This window comes from Bubalus bubalis, chromosome 17 (assembly GCF_019923935.1).
Source record: "Bubalus bubalis isolate 160015118507 breed Murrah chromosome 17, NDDB_SH_1, whole genome shotgun sequence".
Lineage (NCBI taxonomy): Eukaryota > Metazoa > Chordata > Mammalia > Artiodactyla > Bovidae > Bubalus > Bubalus bubalis.
Genome location: NC_059173.1, coordinates 27,903,584 through 27,923,091, shown reverse-complemented (window position 1 = coordinate 27,923,091; position 19,508 = coordinate 27,903,584). Strand labels below are relative to the sequence as shown.

Here is a 19,508-nt window from a genome sequence, read left to right as displayed (position 1 = left end):
AGCCCCACAACACTGCCTCATATCTCACACAGTTCTGGAATGTTCTGTCAGACAAAGTTCCTGAAGCTGAAAACATGCTAATAACTGGAGCCTTGACTGTAACTGCTATGAAAAACACCAAGTTATGTTTCATTTTCTCTGGGTGCAGTTCCCACAGACACCAAGGAGAACTGGGGCATGGTCCTGCGGGTAACTTTGCCATGAGCATGTGCTGGGAGCACCCCACAGCCTCTGCTCCGAGGATCCACGCTGGAACCTGGGCCTGGCACTCACAGCATGAATGAGTCATTTTGCCCCATAAACTTCTCTCCCATGACTGCTCAGTGCTGCGGCCGACATCTGCCTCATTCCTAGGGCAAACATGTATCCAAATCTCCACAGGTCTCAAGGGTCACAACCTGCTGCCACAACTGGCCGGCCACATTGTAATTACACCTGCACGCAAGCACATGCACTCACAGTGCCATATACACACACTTGCCGACACACACTCACTCACATGATGGGCAGGGTCCGGTGCGTGCTGTTTCCCTGAGAAACGCCCACCCCCCAGGTAGCCCGAGAGGACAGGCCTCCCCTCAGATGGCACCCCTGGACCCTGAGCCTCAGGGGGCCCCTCCACATCCTCTCCCCTCCTCTGTCATCCCCCCTTCATGCACCCGCTTCCCTTCTTGCCCATCGGCCCCTCCCTCCACGGCACCCATGAGAGCGGGCATCTCTGGGTTCTCTTCAATCCTCTGACCTTGGGTCCTGGAGTGGCAGGTGACCCATAGTGAGGGGGCCACAAAGACTTGGGGACAGCCAATAGTCGCCACTTTAGGACTTACTTTCCAACCACTCCCAGCCCCGCCCGAGCTGGAGGGGGACAGATGGCGCCCCTCAGAAGACCCCGCGGCCCTGGGCTCCACCTCAGGGGCCTTTCCAGGGCCTGGGTCCAGTCCTTCCCACACACTGCGGACGCTGTGTCACACCAAGCCGGCTCTCCCTTTGCTCGATCAGCCCTGGCTGGGCTGGAATAATGAATGAGCCCCTGTCAGGAAAGAATAAAAGATGGCCCCCGGCCCTGCCGCCCGCCACTGACCTTTCTGGAGTCGACTGTATTAATATATTCTCCTGTTGTCAGACTCAAAGCACTAACTGCCTTATGAATTATTTATCAACAGAAAAAGTCTTAACCAGAACGGTGTTAACACGAATCCCTAACCTTCTGGGTCCCAGCAGCCCCGCCTGTTCTGCATAATTGAATTTCAGCTCCCAGCGGCCTGGTCAGGCCCGTCACCCACCCGCTCCCCAGAATGACTGTCCCTCCAGCCATGGTTCCTGACACATATGGCCACGGCCTTGAGGGGTCCTGCAGGCTTGCCCAGAGCGTCTGTGTCCAGCCTCCTAGGACGGCCCTGACTGGACTGGAGTCCTGCAGGTCATGTTATCTGAAGGGGCAAGGGCAGCTGGGGCCTCCAGGAGACCTGAACTGCTCTGTGCTAATCTGAGGGGCTGGGATCTGCCTGCACCCCAGGCTGGGCCAGGAGAGGAATGTACCCGTCCCCACCCCCCCATACCCCTCCACCGCTGCAGCTGCCCTGGAGGGTGGCAACAGCCGAGGTGGGGGTGGGAGAGGTGAGTCCAGGGGCAGAAGCTGTCTCCTGACTGGAGGATCGGGGAGGAAGCTGGCGAAGATCCAGCACGGGTAAGGGGGCTGTGGTGGCCCCCACAAGCTCTCTCAGAGTTCACTGTAGAGCGACCATGTTGTCCACAGCTCGGCCTCCCACTCCCTAACAGGCTGCCCTCTAGAGAATTCCAGAGTCACACACTCCTGAACGCTCGGCCCTCAGAAACTGTTATGATGAATGCAGGTGTCCTAAGTAACTAAGTCAGTGCAATTGGTAACTTAACAACTGATGGTCAACCCAGCCTGAAGCTTCAGGCCCCCAGCTTGAGCAGAGGGCCTCCCAGCTCCAGTCTGCCTGGCTGCTCTCCAAAGCTCCCATGGGGTGCCTCGCCCAGAGGAGTGCCAATGCAGATGGCTTGGATGGCTGGGACCAGCTTGCTGAAGCTGTGGGTTGGCAGGCCCCTTCCCTCCTCTTCTCGGGGCCCTGGCATGCCTGCACCCCACCACGTATTTGCCCTTGGCCTGACTTCCCTGCTGCCCCTGACCACTGGCACAGCTGTCCCCAGAAACCCTGGCAGTGCCCAGCACTCTTGAGAAACACCCACTGCATCCACCAACTCCCCATCAGAGAAGGGACCCCAGGACTTGCTCTGCTGTGCCCCCAGTGGAACCGAGGCCGCAGGCCTCAGTGATGCCCTGGACAGACACATGGAGTGTGACACTGGCCTGCCCCACAGCACAGAGAGTAACAGCGGGAGCCTGGCAGGCTCGTTTATTCTCCCCACAGCCCTGTGGGTTGGGTACCACGGCTCCTCCCTCTTACAGATCAGACGACTGGGGCACCGGGTGGCACCCAGTGGTGGCTTCCCCTCCTCTCCTGACCCAAGATGCTGTTCAGCTCTGCCCAGTGGGCCCCTCATCCCCTGGGGCTTTGCAGAGCCTTGGACCTATGGTGCAGCTGCCCAGTGGGCAGGGGCTAGCTAGTGCCTCTGGCTCCGCCATCCCTGCCCCTCTGCCTGCTCATGTGACACCTGGGGGCCACGCATGACCTTCGGAGGCTTTGGTGTGTTCTTGATAGAGCAGATTCAGGAGTCAGAAAATTCACTAACCCAGAGGGCTGAGCCAGCCTGCTGGGACAAGCGCCCGGAGTCCAAGGGGCTAGGTGCCCAGGGCTCACAGGGGCAAGTGGCTGTCCAGGTCTGCACCAGCCCAACCTGTGACATGTGTGGGCACTTGGACGGCCACCCCCCAGCACATGCTGGGGTGCTGTCTCATGAGAGGGAAAGCAGAACACAGGGGCAGGTCGGGGACCCCCAGGGAGCACAGGACGCATCTTTCTCCCACCCTAGCATCCAGCAGGACAGAAGGTAGCCAAGAGAAGTTTCCTGGCCAGGAAGGTGGGTCCTCAGGACCCCTGGAATTCAGATGCTAGAGCCCTGAGGGGGATGGCGTGCTGCCCTGGCCTGCCTGGTGCTCAAACCACCCTGGCCAGGCTAACCTCTACGTGGGACAGCAGAGGAAGTGCCAAGGACCCAGTTGCCTACAGAGGATGGCCAGAGGGGCCCAGAGCATGCATACATGACAGCCCCAGCAGGCAGAGCTGTCAGACACCTACAGCACCACTCAGAACCGCTCATACCAAGTCCCGAGTCCTTGAGTTCTTCTCCCTCTTTACCAGCACCTCACGAAATCTAACCCATCCCTCCCTACCAGCACCCCTCTGCTTGCACCACCACCATCCACAGCAGTGTGCAGGCCACCTGCTCACCTTCTGTTCAGTCACTAAGTCGTGTCTGACTCTTTGCTACGCCATGGACTGCAGTACACTAGGCTTCCTTGTCTTCCACTATCTCCCCACGTTTGCTCAAATTCATGTCCATTGAGTTGGTGATGTTATCTAACCATCTCATCCTCTGTTGACCCCTTCTCCTGCCCTCCATCTTTTCCAGCATTAGGGTCTTTTCCAATGAGTCGGCTCTTCACACCAGGTAGCCAAAGTATTGGCACTTCAGCTTGAGCATCTGTCCTTCCCAATGAAGATTCAGGGTTGATTTCCTTTGGGACTGACTGCTTTGATCTCCTTGCAGGTCTGTTTATCTTATTCTCCCTTTAGGAAGAACCTACTGCCCAGTTGCCTGGAGAGCCCCCCACTGCGCAAAGCCTGCCCACAGGAAGCTGAACAGAGGCCCCCAAGGCCACACCCTTTCTGCTGCCACAGGAATAGACAGATGGGTGGGTGTGTGGACAGTGGCTCCTCTGACAAGAGGCAGGCCAGACACGGGCTGGGGATGCACCACTGGTAAGGACACTGCCCACCCCACTCCAGCCGTCCCTGGTGACCTCTGAGCAGCAGCCACTTCCCAGCAGCAGCTGAAGGGCTGTCCTGTGCTCAGAGGCGAGAGGAGCATTCAGCTCCCAACTCCAGGGAGAGCCTGACGGGCTTTTATTGCTTTTGTACAAATTACGGCTGCTCGGAAGTGGCCCAAGGAGCAGGGTAATGGATGTCATAAACCTGCCTCGTAAAGACGGAGCCTGCACTACGTGGCTGTGTGCAGGGTGGGTTAGGGGAGGCCCGCGCTGGCCAGAGCAAGCTCTGCTGTCAGGGCGGCTGAACTGCTCCTGGGTGGGCATGGGGCAGGCAGGTCTCAAGGTGGCTCAGGGGCCCCCGGGCACAGGTCCACCAGCCTTCCTGCCCTTGGACGCTCTCTAGAGCCGAGTCCCCCACGTGCTGTGCCTCCTCTTCAACCACAATTGCCCCTGGCTCACGGAGCAAAGCTGGCAAGTGACCCACATGTGGCCGGCCAGGTGCCCCATCCCCAGGAGTCTCCCTGCCTGCCCTCCTGAGCCCCAGGCCCACGGTTCCCAGAAGGCAAGACTGTGCCCCTTCTGCCAGTGGGTGAGTGCAGATCCAAGAGCCACAGCTACCATTTCCAGCGCATGCACACGTGTGTCAGCACACACGGGCACTCAGAGCCCATGGGACACACAGCCCTGCTGTTGTGGTGAGAGCTTGACTGGCCTCGTCCATCACCACACTGGACAGGGCCTGGCCACCGCAGGTGCTCGGCAGATGTGTGAGGCCTGCTGCAAGCTGTTACACACACGTGTGCATGCTTGTCTTCCCCAGTAGAAGCTGCTGTGCCCCACCGAGTGTGACAGGCCCTGTCAGGACCGATAGGGGCTCCGGGTGGTGGCCTGTACCTCAGGCTGCCATGCACCTGTACCCCTCTCACGAGTTGCTGACACACCTCCTACAGACAGGAGGGGTCCACGGCCTCTCCCCATGAACAGAGGTGGGGAGGCTGTGATAACAGAGCACCAGGAAGCCACGCCACACCACTGCTACTGCTTCCTCCTGGCTCTCGGGACCCTGGTAACCTGCCGCCATGCTGTAAGGAAGCCCAACCAGCCCATGGAGGTAGGCCCCATGTTGGGGGAACAGAGGCCGCTGACCATGAGCTGGCATCAAGCTCCAGACGTCAAGAGCCTTTCATGACCCCGCCCCCCAGATGTCTAGGTGTTTCCGAAATGAGCGCCCGCCCCTCCTAGACTTTCTCAGCAACTGCTTGTCTGGCACAGCAGCAGCCTGGGCCCTGCCAGCCCTCATGTCAGCTTTGCCTGGGCCACGCCAGCAGCTAGCTTCCACTCTGTCCAACTGCCCAGGCTCCCAGGGGAAGGGACTGGCCAGGGGTGTGCTAGGCTGCATTAGGCTCTCATGGCCCCGAGAAAAGATGAAACTCAACTGTGCCAGGAGCCCAAAGTGTGCCTGCCTGAGACTGGGGATGGGAGGTGCTGCAGGGGAGGTAATGGGAGATTAGCAGGCTCTCCGGGAAATTAGCTGTCAGCAGCCCAACCAACAAGCCAAAATTCATTTCCAGAAATCCCCTGAAGGCAATCAAGTCAATCAGCTAATTATGCCTCGTGTGTATGTGTGTGTGTGGGTGGGGCTACCCTGGCGGTTTGGCAGGTGGGGCCCCACCCGACTCTAGTGAGCACCCTGGGTCCTTCGCACCTGGTGTGGAAGCTGCCTCCCGCCACCTCCAGGCTGCCTGGCTGGGGTGCAGGCAGGCGCTCCCTTCTCCTGATCCCACCGCGGCTCTGCTTGGAACCCACAGTTAGAGCCTCATCTCCCAGCCCACCCTCCTGCTGTTCCTGACGGTGGTACCTCCTCCCACCACAGGGCCTTTGCCCGGCTGCTCCCCAGACCTGTATCAGGGCGGGGTTGGGAGCTCTTCTTGCCAGGCTACTCAAACTTCTCCATAGCACTCACCACCTCCCCGGGGACAGGGACACTGGCTGTTTGGTTCCTTCCAGTGGCGGTGATACTCAGTAAATGTTTGTTGAGGGGAGGAGGGACCTGGAGGTGAGAGCTGTACCCCAGCCCAGGGAGGGTGGGAGGACGGCAGCTTGGGCTGAGATCCGGCTGGTGAGGGCGGGAGAGGAGCCTGGAAGCCAGCGGCCGGCTGCATTCTGGTGCCGCAGGCTGCGGTGGGCAGGCTTCCTTCAGAGGGTGACAGAGAGGGGCCTGGGCAGGGGACTGGATGGGAGGAACTGGTGGGGAAAGCCGGGGTGAACTGGGAGTGTAGCCCTGAGCGGAGGCCCCTCCCGACAGTGGGGGCTGCAGCGGGTTCTCTGCCCCCTCCCTGACCACACCCACCCTGAGGACACCTGCCAGGACACTGGATCACCGGGGTCCTCGGCCCTGTCCCCAGGCTACACACACAGGGTGGGAGCAGGGCAGCCTCCTGCCTGTGAGGCGCTAGGTCCTCATTTCTCTTTAATAAAGGAAACTCCCAAGTCCCCTGCTTTGGCTGGAGATGATGGATCCTTGTGTCCTTGGTTGCAAGCAGTCAAATTAAGAAAATTACTTTCTAACTAATTTTATGGCACTAACGAACCTCTGGCGGCGTGCTGGGGACGTTGCGCCAAGCTTTCGGGACATAACATTGTTGAGGACGGGCAATAATTGGGGATTTGCTGGGGATAAATCTTGGCAAATTAAACTTCTAAGTACGGTCTATAATCCAGGTCAGACAACAAATGCCCTGTGTCACCTAGCAAGGGGATGCTGTGGGGAGAGGCAAGGACAAGTGTGACTCCTCCTGAGCCTAAGGCCCTAAATGCAGACACATAAACAGCAAGGTGTGTGCAAACATATACACCTACGCATAATGCCACATGGCCACAGGTCACACACATACACTGCATGACCACAGTCATACATATAGGCACATCGGCACCATGTCCAGACACAGGCTCCCAGATGGACACTTACATGCAGTGTGGCACACACACACACACACACCTGCTGCATCCACAGGCACACACAGGCGCCTCTAGACAGACTCTTGAGAGGACAAGACACAGACTCACACAGAAATGGCTACAGAGAAACATGGAATGCTTCCGGGTACAGCTGTGGAGCCCTGCCACGGCCACACAGAGATACCACCTCATGGGCACATGGGAGAGATAGACACATGTGAACATACAGGGTTACACAACACACACTTCCCTTGCACTGAGAGTCATACACAAACAGGGCCCTCAGCCTGAGTGTCACCCTTGTGCCAGAGGGCTCCGTGGTGAACTCTGGATCTAGAGGCAGGGTCCCAGCCGGCCTCCAAGCCTCATCCTCCGGCTCCCGGCAGGGTGACCTGCCAGCCCCCAGCCTCGGCCTGCTGGGCAAGGGTCCTCTAGGCCCCGGCCCACTCCTCCAGCCTCAGGGGAGGCTGCCACCATGCCAACTGGACACAAGGGCCAGCAGGGTTGACCATACAAGTCCTGCAGTGCTGCCCAGCACACGTCAGGGACCTGCGGGCACACTTGCTCACGCCAGGGCCTGGCGCACACACACCGGTGTGTCTGCAGACATGGTTCAGGAACCCCCAGGGCTGAGCAGCAGGCTGGGCCACTGCCCCCCACCATCTGTCACTCACGTGCAGCCTCAGTGGGGGCTAAGCTGCAAGCAGCTGGCATGTTAATTACAACTTCTTCTCCAGGAAACATTCAAAGTAGCATTTTGCAGAGAAGACCACGAATGACACATGGTGGTTTGGAAGCAGAGGGCTGCCCAGAGGCTCTGGCAGGGAGACCCCAGCAGCCCTGGGCGTCTCAGGAGGCTCCACATGAGGTATCTCTGGGCCCAGCCTCTCAGGGCTCCCAACCCTCCAGGACAGGTGCAGGCCGGTGGGCGTTCTGCGTCTTGCCCCCAACTCTCCCCATCACTGCCCCAGGTTGCCCTGGTGCCAACCTGGACCATATGGCACCTCCCAGAATGCAGGTCCTGTCCAGGCCTGGCCGACCACCCCCGTCAACATGGTCAGGAGCGGTTGGCGCATCAAGACCACCCAGGCCCATGGGAGGAAGGAGCAGCTTGGGGCCGCCAACCATGACCACAACAACAGATGAGAGCACAAAGGCTGCCCGAGGAGGGCAGAGGCCTTCCCAGGAAAACACCCCTTGGGTGGCACCTGGGACCACTGCCCAGAAGTGTACAGCAGCCCCGGTCAAAGGCTCAAAGATGCTACAGCCTGGCCCAGGATTTGAGGCAGAAGGCAGAGCCGCTTGGGCTGGCAGACCTGGGGGTCGCGGAGCTGGGGAAGGGGAGGGCCAGGGACCCTCGGCTGTCCCTGCCACCCGGGGAATTAATGGGTTAATTACACACCCTATAAAAAGCCGCTGTGATTTAGAGAGCCTGCCTGTCAGACCCTGGAACTCTGGAACTCGTAGTTAATCAGGAGCTGCAGGATGGGGCGGGCGGAGCCCAGGCCCCTGCCCTCCAATGAGCCGAAACGGCCGTAAATTTGCAGAAACGGCTTTTATGGAGCTCTGGGTTTTATGGTGTCATTAACGGGCCTCCTGATACTTAAGGGGAAATGAAATAAAGTCGTGGGGAGGGTGGCCCCCACCATGGCTGGAGTATCAAGTGGCAGCAGGCCGGCCCCCCTCCTGCCCCTGGGCTCCTGATGACAGCTAAGAGCAGGGGCCTCACACCCATGTCCAGCCTCTTTGGCCGGGCCAAGCACAGCTGGGGAGAGGGTGTCAGGGCATGGGGGCAGGGGGCAGGGCGTGGAGGGCATACACTGCAATTGTTCCATGTGCAGGAACCCTGACACTAAACGCTGCCCCACAGGACCCAGGGTGTCCAGCCCACTGCCCACTCCTCTGCAGGGCAGGACCCGGAGTCCCACTCCCTCTGAATCTCTGCCCACTCTGGCCCATCCCCATCCTGTTCAAACTCCATTTCCAGCCTGGGGGCAGCATTCAGTACAGTTGGGGCTCCCGTGGGTCAAGGGTCAGGGTTAGTGTGTGGGGAGCAGACAGCAGAAGGAGGGTGGGAGACTTACGGAGTAACCTCTGCCTGAGACTGCCTGCGCCGAGCTCTGCAGGGAAGGAAGAAGGACAGTCAGGAACCGGTTGCAGCCCGAGATGGCCACCCTCTCCCTTGAGGACCTGAGCAGGCAGAGCCCATCCTGGGTCTTTGCTGGAACCCCCCAGGCTGGGGCCACACTGATCAGCATGCGGCAGGGCTCAAAGACCCACAGAGGAACCTTCCACCCCCAGACCTGGAGGTATGGTCCAGCCAGCAAAGTCTCCAGGCAGAGAGGCGGCAAAGCCCCCACATTCCCCAGGGGTGGGCTCAGCCCCTCCCAGAGGATGCCCCCCACCTCTCCACGTGGGGTTCTAGGCCAGGGGCTGACCCCTCTCTGTGCTCAGGTCGGCTTTTCCCTCACCACCCACCAGCCTCCCAGGGTCACCGGGTCCAGCGGGAAAGCCTGGGAAGGTTTCCTGGAGAAGGAGCTGGGCAGGTAATCCAGGGGTCTCAGATGTCAGATGGGGGTGGGGGGTAAGCTGTGGCCTAGAGGCCAACAGTCACCCCAGAGGTCCTGTGAGGGTGATCAAATGCTCAAATGGGCATTTAGGATCTGACGGGAGAAACCAGTTAGGTTCATTTCACCAGCTCCCGAGGGCAGGCGGTGGTCACCAGGGTTGAGCCCCAAGGCCCAGGCAGATAGGACGTGATGACCCAGCAGGTGGGGGTTGGGGGGGGGGGGATGTTCACACGGCCGGCGAGGGCAAGCTTGTCTGAGGTGTGTGGGACTCACGAACCTGGGGCCAGACCACACTGAGGTCCAGATGCCAAGATTCTTAGAGGATGCGTGACCACTGCAGCCTGGACCACTCTGCTCAGCTCAGCTGGGGCCAGGGGACCCCTCCCCTCCCCAGGCAGACCCTGGCCAGGCCCCAGGCCAGTTCCTGGGGGTCTGCCAGGCCAAGCTCACCCCAGTGTGTGTGTGTGTGTGTGTGTGTGTGTGTGTGTGTGTGTGTGTGTGTGTGTGTGTGTGTGTGTGTGGGTCCCTCACCCCCTGGGGTAGCTCAGGCCCCAAGCCCTGCCACTGGGGGTGGGGGGGTTTGGTGCCATAATTGCCCCCAAGCTTGCACACTCACGCCGCCTGTGCTGTGCCTACAATCCGCCTGCTCCCATCCTGGCCAGCAATTAGAGGAGTTCAAACTAGGGCAGCCCCCGCGGCCCCAGACAATTACCAGCCTATTTTCCTATCTTGCGGCAACAAGATCGGAGCCGGGCAATTAGGCCCCCCTCCTGGCCTCCCGCGCCGGCCCTCCCCCAGCCCCCATTTAAATGATAATGAGAGACGACTCGTTCCATTTAGCCCTGCAGAAAACCCATCTCCGTTAGGCCGCCACTCCTGCAGCTGGGGGTCAAGAAGACAAAGGCCTCTTCCAGGAGCGCTGCCTCCCACGGGGGGCTCTTCCGCCTGAGTCCTCATCGCCCAAGGCCCCTCAACCCCCACTCCCTGCCCTTGCAATACCTGCCCCATCCCCCTTCTCCAAGGTCTAGGGAGACCCAGCAGCCCTGGAGGAATACCCTGCACCCCCATTGCTGGCCACGTCCCAGTGGGTGCCCTCATGTGTTGCCTGGGTCATCCCTAAACTGGGTCCTAAGACCCCCCTCCCCCGCCCCCTGGGACCTGAGCTCAAGGACCTTTTAGACAGGACACATCGAAAGGCGTCCCCAGACCCAGGGCCAGCTTGTGCCTCAGAGGGGCACCCTCCCCTCCGTGTGGCCCCCAGTGGCAGAGACCTAGACTGCTGGATGCCCCGTGCTGCTGCCAGCTAGAGCAGACAGAAGGGTCTGCCTGGGCAGGCAGGAGTGTTTGCAGCTCAGCGGGCCAGAAACGCACCCCCTGCCTCCACCCTTCTTTAGATACATCTGTGGGAGCTGTTTGGCATCCACAGCCCTGCCCACCGCCAGCTGGGCACCGACCCCGAGCCTACCCCCAGCTGGACATAGGGACTGCACCCCAGCATGGTCACCTCCACTCACCCCTGCCCGTGCCTAACGGTTGGTCCTCATTTAAATCCCTCCTAATGGGGAAGCCCCAATTAGTAGACAGTTATGTTTTAAAGAAGGCAAATGCTAATTGTGAGCACAAAACCCTGGATTGAGACTCTGGGCCCCTAAGCAAACGGCTTGCAGTGTCCGCTGAAGGTTGGAGGCTGGCCGGGCAGTCACCCCAGGGACTCGGAAGTGTTCCCGCGAGCAGCTGGGGTACTCACATCACTGAGTTGGTCCCGAGAACTGCTCCTCCGGGAGCTGGTGGCTTCTCGGAAGCTGTCGCCGTCACTGTTGTGGTCGCCCCCTCTGGACACTGCGACCTTCATCTGGGGACAGGGAGAGATGAGAGACGGGCTCAGCACACACACCCTGCAGGGTGGGGCTGGGGCACAGCCTGGCTCAGGCTCCTCCCCCACCCCACCCGGTCCCTCTGGGCTGAAACCCGGGGAGGGGGGCGGCAGGGCACAGCCAACCACTGACAACCCAGTAAGTACTTCCCATTCCTACCCAGAACAGGAAAGAAGAGCCCAGAGAGCAAAGGATGAGCACTCAACAGTCTAAACTACTGTCAGCTCTGTCCTTTCCTCTGGCCGGCTGGCAACTAAAGACTCCTGGATGGGGAGCAGGCCAGTGGGAGGCCCCGGCCTTTCCCACTCCACCAGGGGCCCATGATCAGGTGTCAAGACAGGCCTGCCTGCGGCAATTCACCTCTGCTCCCTGCAGGTGCACCACTCCTGGGCCCCCTTCAGTCCTCAGCACAACCCACATCAGGGCTGTAAGGTCTGCAGAGTTGGGTGTGGACCAGCCACTCCCCTCTGCGTGTCCTAGGGTCATTACTCAACCTCTCTGTGCCTCAGTTCTGTCATCTGCAGAATGAAGCACGTAGTACCCACTGGAAGAGCTGCTGCTGGGTCAAGTATCTGCCGGACTCTCTGTAGACCTGGTAGGCCCTCAGCTCCTTGCTCCTCACACAAAAGCCCTGGTTGGCCGCTCTGTGCCCACTTTACAGAGGAGGAAATCAAGGAGGGAGTTGATTAACCACTAGGGAGGTTAAGTGACAATGTGGAAAGTGCCCAGAAACCTGCCTGCGTTCTTTTTACTTGGAAATAGTTTCAAACCTCACCAAGCTGCAGGGTAGGAACATCCATCACAGCCCCTGACCCTTGACCTCTGGGCCCAGGAAGTCACCATCCCAATCATGCCAGCATCCATCCAGGTCTTGTTAGCTCCCAGCTGCCCTCCTGGACTCTCTGGCAGGACCCACAGAGCTCGGCTGACCCACCACCTCCAGGTGGCTCCAGCTTCTTGGTTCTGGAACATTCCCACAGTTTTGTCTGGACGTGCACCAACAGCCCAAACCGACTATTTGGGCTGTATGTCAGAGGTTTCCTAGCAACAGAGGCCACAGCTCCCAGCCAGCACACTGCCTAGCACCCAATGACCCCTGCTCCAGGCGCTGCCGACTTGCCTGCGGGGCAGCGTGTGGCCTCCTGTCCACCCCCCAGGCCTCCCCGCCCAGCGCATATGCTCTCAGAGCTCAGGCGTGCTCAGAACCTGCGCCACAACCAGGGGCAGGGAGGCCCAGTCCTTTGCATCCAGGCATTTTGTCATAAGCATCCTTCAGCTCCGGAGACCTCAGCTAGGGTGGAAAGTCAGGTGCACCAGCTGTGCTCTGGAATATTCTCAAGTCCCCAGGAAACCCCCTCAAGGCCTGAGCCCTTCTTCCTGTGGACCCAATGGTGGGCTCGCTCTCTCGAGGCTGCCCCTCAGAGCCTCTGCTCTCCAGGGCCAACCTAAGCCCTAGATGGGGTCCAAGCTCCCATAGCCACAGGCCCCTCCCTGCACGGTGTGGCTAGCAGAGCATCATCACGAAACATAATCCACAGCCCAGGCCTGAGTACAAGGACCCAGGGGAGGGCCCCCTTTTGGGGAAGCAGGAACAGCGAGGGGGATGCCCAGCCCTCAGGACTACCCTCCCATCCTATGGCAGGCCCAGGGAGGGGCCCCAGTCTCACCCCAGGCGAAACCTCCCCATTGTGAGCCCACGGGTCCCCGGCCTCACAGGCTCCATCCTGCATAGCTGAGTGGTGAATGCGCAGACCCTGGGCCAGTGCTGGCTCTCTGACTGTCCTTGAGCCTCAGTTTCCTCATCTGTAAAGTGGGGGTGTTGACAGGGCCCTTCACAGGCTCTATGGGGTAAGACGTTCTGTTTGTGAGCCTGAACCCTCTCTAGCACCAATAAGCCAGCAGGTGTCACTGCCGTCACCAGCTGGAGACAGGTCTTTCTTGCCTCTGGACTCCATGACAGGTCTCCCCAAAAGGAGTGAATATGGGGTTCAGGGGAACTTCCTCACTGCCTTGCTGGCAAGGAGCCTCTGCAAGAAAACAAATGCCCTCATCCAGTGGTTTTCAAAGTGGGGTCCCTGGACATGCAGCATCAGCACCTGGGAGCTTGGCAGGAATACAAATGAGCACTTCCGGGCCCCACTACAGACTCACTGTGTCATCAGGTCCTCTGGAGGATCCTGGTAAGGCTCTAGTTGGGACTCTTGGCTTTGACCTTCAGTAATCACCCCCATGAACCCACCCTCACTGTTGGGGGACAGTATTTCAGGTTGGGCTCAGAGCAGGGTCCCTGCCCATGAAGAAGGCTGGACCCAGAGACACTGCCAGGACAGAACAGGCCTGGCGCAGTTGTGCAGACTGCTCCCTGTACAAGGACGCCCGGCAAAGGGGGAGGGGAAGCGGGGGCTGAAGAATAACCCCACACAGCTGAAAGGTGAGAAGGGAGGATACCACATTCCACTTCATTCAGTCACACAAGTGGTCTCCTCTCTCAGCTGGACCCCAGAGAGGATTCCTTATCTTGAATCTTCGGTGATGCCCCACAAGGGGAGGACAGGCTGGGGTCTGTCATCCTCCTCAGGCAGTGGGTTTCAGCTCTGAAAGCCCCGTTTCCCAGAAAATCCCATAAAACTCAGTACTGTGCCCTGGGAACCATCCCAACCCTGGACGCACTGGGATGGCTGGTCACCTTCTCTTCCTTGGCCAGCCCCAAGCTGGACTCTGGCTGTCCTGTAGCCCCAGTCGCCTCCTACTGGCTCAGAAATGCTGCTGGCTAGCTATGCCAGAAGGCCAGGGATGCCATGCCTCCACTTCTAGCTGGAGAGATCAGATTCTGATCTGGGCCCTGATTGTCCCAGGAGGGCAGCTGGGAGCCCGTGCCTGGGCCCACCCCTGGGCATTGTGGTCTATCCCTATGCCCACCCAACCATCCTTTATCCATCCATCCATCCTTTATCCACCCATTCATCCTTTATCCATCCATCCACCCTTCTACCCATCTACTTGTTCACTTAACCACCCATCTGCCCACCATCCATCCATTCATCCATCCATCCACCTATCCATCTTCCCATCCACTCACCACCCATCATCCACCTACCCATCCAAGGCTTACTGAGTGCCTGCCTATGAACCGGCCCTATTCTGGGCAATGAACATAAACAGACCCAAGTCCCCACCCTCATGAAGCCTACAGAGAGGCCAGCACATGGAGCATGTGGTCGGCAGACGGCCACAGGTGCTCTGGAAGGACAATAGCAGAGAAGAGCAAAGAAGGGGTCGCCAGGGAGGGGCCTCACTGAGAAGGTGACGCTTCTGAAAGGTGATGAGGCCGGACACGAGGCTATTGGGAAGGGTCGGGGGATGGCAATGCCGGAGCAACGAGGCTCCCTGGGGAAGAGGAGAGCCCTAATAAGCACCGGCAGTTTCTGCAAGTTGTGCAAAATTCCTGAACACGTAACAGTTGGCTCGTGCAAGGCGGCATACCACAAAAACATTTCCTCAGACTGGCGGGGGCAGGACTCCCCTTGAGACTGGTGGAAATATGGAAATAGGGCCTTGCTCTCCACCAGGCAGGGTCAGGACACAGCCCCCAGAAGGGCAGGGAGAGGACCCCCCCTTAGATCAGCATGGCTGGGGCACTGCCATTGGAGCAGCAAGGTGAGGGGCACTACCCTCAGACTGAGGCACCCCGGGAGTACCTGGGGCCCTGGCTTTCTGGCAGTGACAGGGAACCCTTTCCTGTTACCCTTCCTGGGCAAGGCAACTCCCTAACCAGGTTCTGCAGCAATTCCAGGAGGAAGTGTCGCCTCCCAGGCGGGCTGCCAAGTGCCCTGGGCCACAAACAGGCAGCATGTGGTTCCACTTGAGCTCAGACCCACAGGGTGTGCGCAGTGTCAGTAAGTCCAGGAGGCGTGGCTGGGAAAGGGTCCAAGAGGTGGGACCTGGCAGTGTCCCCAGGCTATGCCACCAGGTGCCTTTCCCCTATGGGGGACAGGAAACTCCCGAGACACCCCAGGGCTGATTCGGGGGCCCCAGAATCCCTCACTCCAGCAGCGAGAAGACTCACTGGGACTCCTGACCCTTCATAGACCAGCTCCCACCAGGACACAGAAACAAAGGAGCACCAGGAGTCCCTGCCCCGCAGGCACTCAACAAGGCCTCTTCTGCCCACATCCCAACACAGCGCCTGCCTGCTCCTGATATCTGCCCGATGATCTCTGCGTTCACCATGAGACCCACGTGGGTTACCGAGACCCACGTCTGAAGCAAGATGCAGAGGCTCCCCCCACCCTTAGAGTCCTGCCGCGCAGATGGAGCGGAGGCGCCCTGCGCAGCATGCTCAACTGCTGCACACCTGCAGATGCACATGCCATCCATCCATGGCGAGAGTGGGAGTGGTGGCCCTAGAGTTGTGCAGCACGCAACCTGAACAGCCATACATGGCGGTCCCTGCAGGAGATCATGCCCCACCAGATGGCTTCACCCCCAGACAAGTGTCATCCCATGGAGCTCTCAGGAATGCACACGAGCACACACACACCTTCTCAGGAGCTCTGGGCTCTGCCCCATGCCTCTCCCACCTCCGCCCCAACACCACCAGCCCAGCCCAGGGGTGGGAGGTGCCCTCTGACCCACGGCTAGTCTGCACTGGCCTCCAGCATGAGGAGAGGCCCACTTAGCCTCCACACCTACAGGCCTGGGAGCGGAAGGGGCGGGGATGGCCTGGCTGCAGACCCTGGGGAACCCTGAGAAGGCGGCTGTGGCTGAGGCCACCCACGGTCTCCTTCAAACCAGCGGGAGGACGTGGCCTGGTAGGGTGACGCGAGGGTCAGGCACCCACTAAGCATCAGCACCCGCCCCTCAGCCCCCAGCCAGCCAGCCCGCTGTCCCGGTGAGAAGGGAGTCAGGAGACTCCCCTCACGACACCCCTACAGAGACCGAGCACAGGCTCCCGATGGCCAAGGCACCCTATTCCATGTCCACTCACTCACACACACACACTCACGCACGCACATGCACACGCCTGGCGTCCCAGCCCCAGGGCCACATGGCAACCCCAGGCCTGTGGCAGAGACCCCTCCCCCTTCACCCCAATCTTATTTCAGGGACTCCTGCACAAATAATGCCCCCACTGGGGTGCTTTAAAACCACTGGGCCTCCTCAGGGGTCAAACATTGTGGGTCTGGTTCTCAGAGACCTTCCTGGGCCCCCCAGGTGACTCCTCAGCGCACCCCAAGGGTGAGTGGGCAGCCATAGGTCACATGGCCCTGACTGGGCCCCTGCTGGCTGGACTGGGAGGATGAGCTGTGTTCATCCATGAGAACCGTGTTAGTCTTCTTGCCCCCACTCTGGTCCCTGCTCATTCCAGCTGATCCCTGGTGTCCAGTGTGTTCTACGGGCTCCAAAGTGAGAGGCTGTTCTGTCTACCCGAAGCCCCAACTGAAGCAGGGCCCGAGGCCCCGCCCGTCCTGGGGATGGGGGCCCCCTTCCCCTTCGGGTGCCCCGGACCCTGGCCTCTCTGTCACCCTGGTACCTCAATGCCCCAGGGCTATAAATGAGGCTCTGACCAGGAAGTCCCTTGCTCTGTCCACCAACATTCCCTGATGCTCAGTGGGACCTCATGACCCCACTGAACCTGCACCCCCGCCCCACCTCACACACGCCACCTCCCTCCCCAGCACATGACAGCCGTGAGGACAGCCCGTACTTTACTCTGTTCAACAGAGCCCCACCCTGAGCCCCAGGCCTGTGCTCTGCCTCCAGCTCTGCGCGGAACCTGGGTTTTGGAAGAAGGCCACAGAGCACGGCTGGCCCAGGAAGGGGAACCTTTACACAGACCATGCAAACACACTCATGAGGGGGCTGGTGGTCAGGTGAGATGCTGGGGTGTGCAAGGAAGGCCAGGGCCCCCTCCCCACCCAACGAGGCCACCTGCATGGCCTCTCCTTTGCTTACTCGCAGTGCACCGCTCCAGGTCAGTGTGGAGGATGGTACCCCAAGCACAGCACTGCAGACCAGCGTCCCCCGACCGACAGCAGCACCTGCTGGTGAAGTGTGGTACTGCAGCTGCCTCGGGACCGGAGGGTGAGAGTTCTCAGGGCTGTGACTCCAGGTGGAGGCTCCAGAAGGATGGGGTCCACTGTAAGGTGACCGTGGCTATAGGCCCCACTTCTCCCAGGAATCCTTTCCGATGCTCACTCCACTCCTGTGACAATCAGGCCGGGTGAGGCCCCTCAGGCTCCCATGGCCCCAGGTGTCCCTGAGTGAAGCAGGGTCACTGGACGGCAAGTGCCCAGTAGGTAGGGGCTGTCCTTTGTTCCCACTACCTGGCAGGGGCCTGGCACAATGAGGAAGGGTCCCACAGCCAGCACAGGGTGAGGAAGCAAGCTGCTGCCCTCGGAGGCTGGCCCTCCCCTCCCACTGCTCCACATCCTTCCCCCGGGATTCGGCCACGTGGCCAGCTGGGTGAGTGAAGCATGGAGACGCACAACACGCTGTACAGAGGCCACTGGCTGAGCTGAGGCCACAACCCAAGGAGACACACGGCCAGCAGGCTCTGGGGACACGAGCTGTACGTGAGCAAGTGCCATGTGAGTGACATGACACCCTGCCTGTGCCCGAGTGTGGTCCCTGTGGCTGAGGGGCAGGGGCAGTGCACCAGGTCCTGCCCCTCAGTCAGGCCAGTGGACTCTGGGCTCCATCTGGCCTCTACTCTCTAGCTGAGCCACTCAGCTTGCGCCACTGCTGTCCCCACCTGTCCAGCTGATTCAAGCCACAAGCACCTCCCTGCAGCTGCCCAGGCCCCCTCCAGTGCGAGCTTTGGAAAACATACCTCAGCTCAAGTCACTGCACAGCCTAAAACCCCCAGTGGCCCCTCTGTGAGTGAGTGGTGGCCACGCTCACCTAGGCCCCACGCCATCCCCGCCCCAGGGTTCTGTCAGCTCACTCCTTGCCAGCTGTCCTCAGGCCTCAAGGTGGGTCACCTCCTAGGCGAGGCCTCCCCGATCCGCTGGTCTAAAGCAACCCTATTTTCGTTTCCAGGCAGGTCTGTTGTCACCCCAATCCCCCCACCACTCGTGTCACGTCTGGAATTCCAGCAGGTGTCTTAGTCACCGAGCCCAGACAGGGACCAACAACAAAGCCCAAAGAAGTATACACCAAATGGGCCATGCCCTCGGCATCCACTCCCCTCTACCCTTCTCCCAACAGGGCCCCCCAGCAAGTCCCCCATGTTAGGTTTCTGTGAGGGCCACATCTGGAGTGGGGGTCTGGCTGCGCCAAAGCCGGGGAATGGCCAAGCACTCTGCCCATGGGTCCTGCCAGGATGGCTGCCCTCAAGGGGACCAGGTGAGCCCGCCAAGGAGGCCGGAGACGAGACTCGCCTGTCCAGGCCGTGCCCAGGAAGCAGGAGAAACCATTCTATGAGGGATAATGATAAAGCAGTAACTGCGGTAACAATGGCATATCTCGCAGGAACTGTGCACGTCAACTCAGCTTTTCATCTCTACGACCCGAGACGCGTGCAGTATCGACAGCTCCACTTTACAGATGAGTAGACAGGCCCAGAAAGGAGGAGCACTTGCCGGGGGCCACCAGAGCCAACGATGACCTCACGATGAGGTGGGGTGAGGATGCAGAGCGTCCCAGGGAAGCCCACCTCGGCCACCCCCCAGGCTGCAGCCCAGGCCTCAGAAGAGAGGGAAGTGGGAGAAACCGTCTGCGTTAATGGGAGCCAGGCACTGTAGCGGCTAGCTAGGACCCAGCGTGGTTCGAACTTTAACTGACCCACACAAAACTCTGAGGGAGTGCCTGTCCCACTGTATAGATGAGAACACTGAGGCACCGAGGGGTTTACCCACCACGAGGTTCATCTTCCAGAGGGCGAGGGAATATTCTGGAAGGACTCTACCAAGCCAGTATGAAAACCTGTGATTAGAAAACCCCTACACTGGCAAATATGGACCCCGCAGACCAATGTGATGGTGAGGAGCACGACAGGCCATGTGGATCGCATCCAGAACTCTGCCCCGCTCTGTCTCACTCCCTGTGTTGACTAAGCGTCTGGGGCCCAGCCCTCTGCCAGGCTTGGGGTTATCAGGCCTGCTCGGGGGTGCAGATAAGAAATGGGCAATCCCCACACCGCAGAGGGGTGTGCCCAAAAAAGGGGCATGGGAGCAGGCGAGGGGCGGA

The 19,508-nt window shown here is 59.9% G+C and overlaps 1 protein-coding gene across 37 annotated transcripts in view; it reads right to left on the bottom strand.

The window, feature by feature from the left end:
* Window positions 1-19,508, bottom strand: part of FBRSL1 (fibrosin like 1) — an 84,074-nt gene that overhangs the window by 39,792 nt on the left and 24,774 nt on the right. For 36 of the 37 annotated variants that reach the window (XM_025267871.2, XM_044930320.1, XM_025267882.2 and 33 more), the window contains exons 3-4: window positions 11,192-11,296; window positions 8,959-8,994 (exon numbers count right to left, since the gene is read on the bottom strand). In XM_025267871.2, coding sequence (XP_025123656.2) covers window positions 8,959-8,994; window positions 11,192-11,296 — 141 coding nt within the window. The remainder of the gene's footprint in view (window positions 1-8,958; window positions 8,995-11,191; window positions 11,297-19,508) is intronic. The other variant, XM_025267863.2, reaches the window with a different exon arrangement.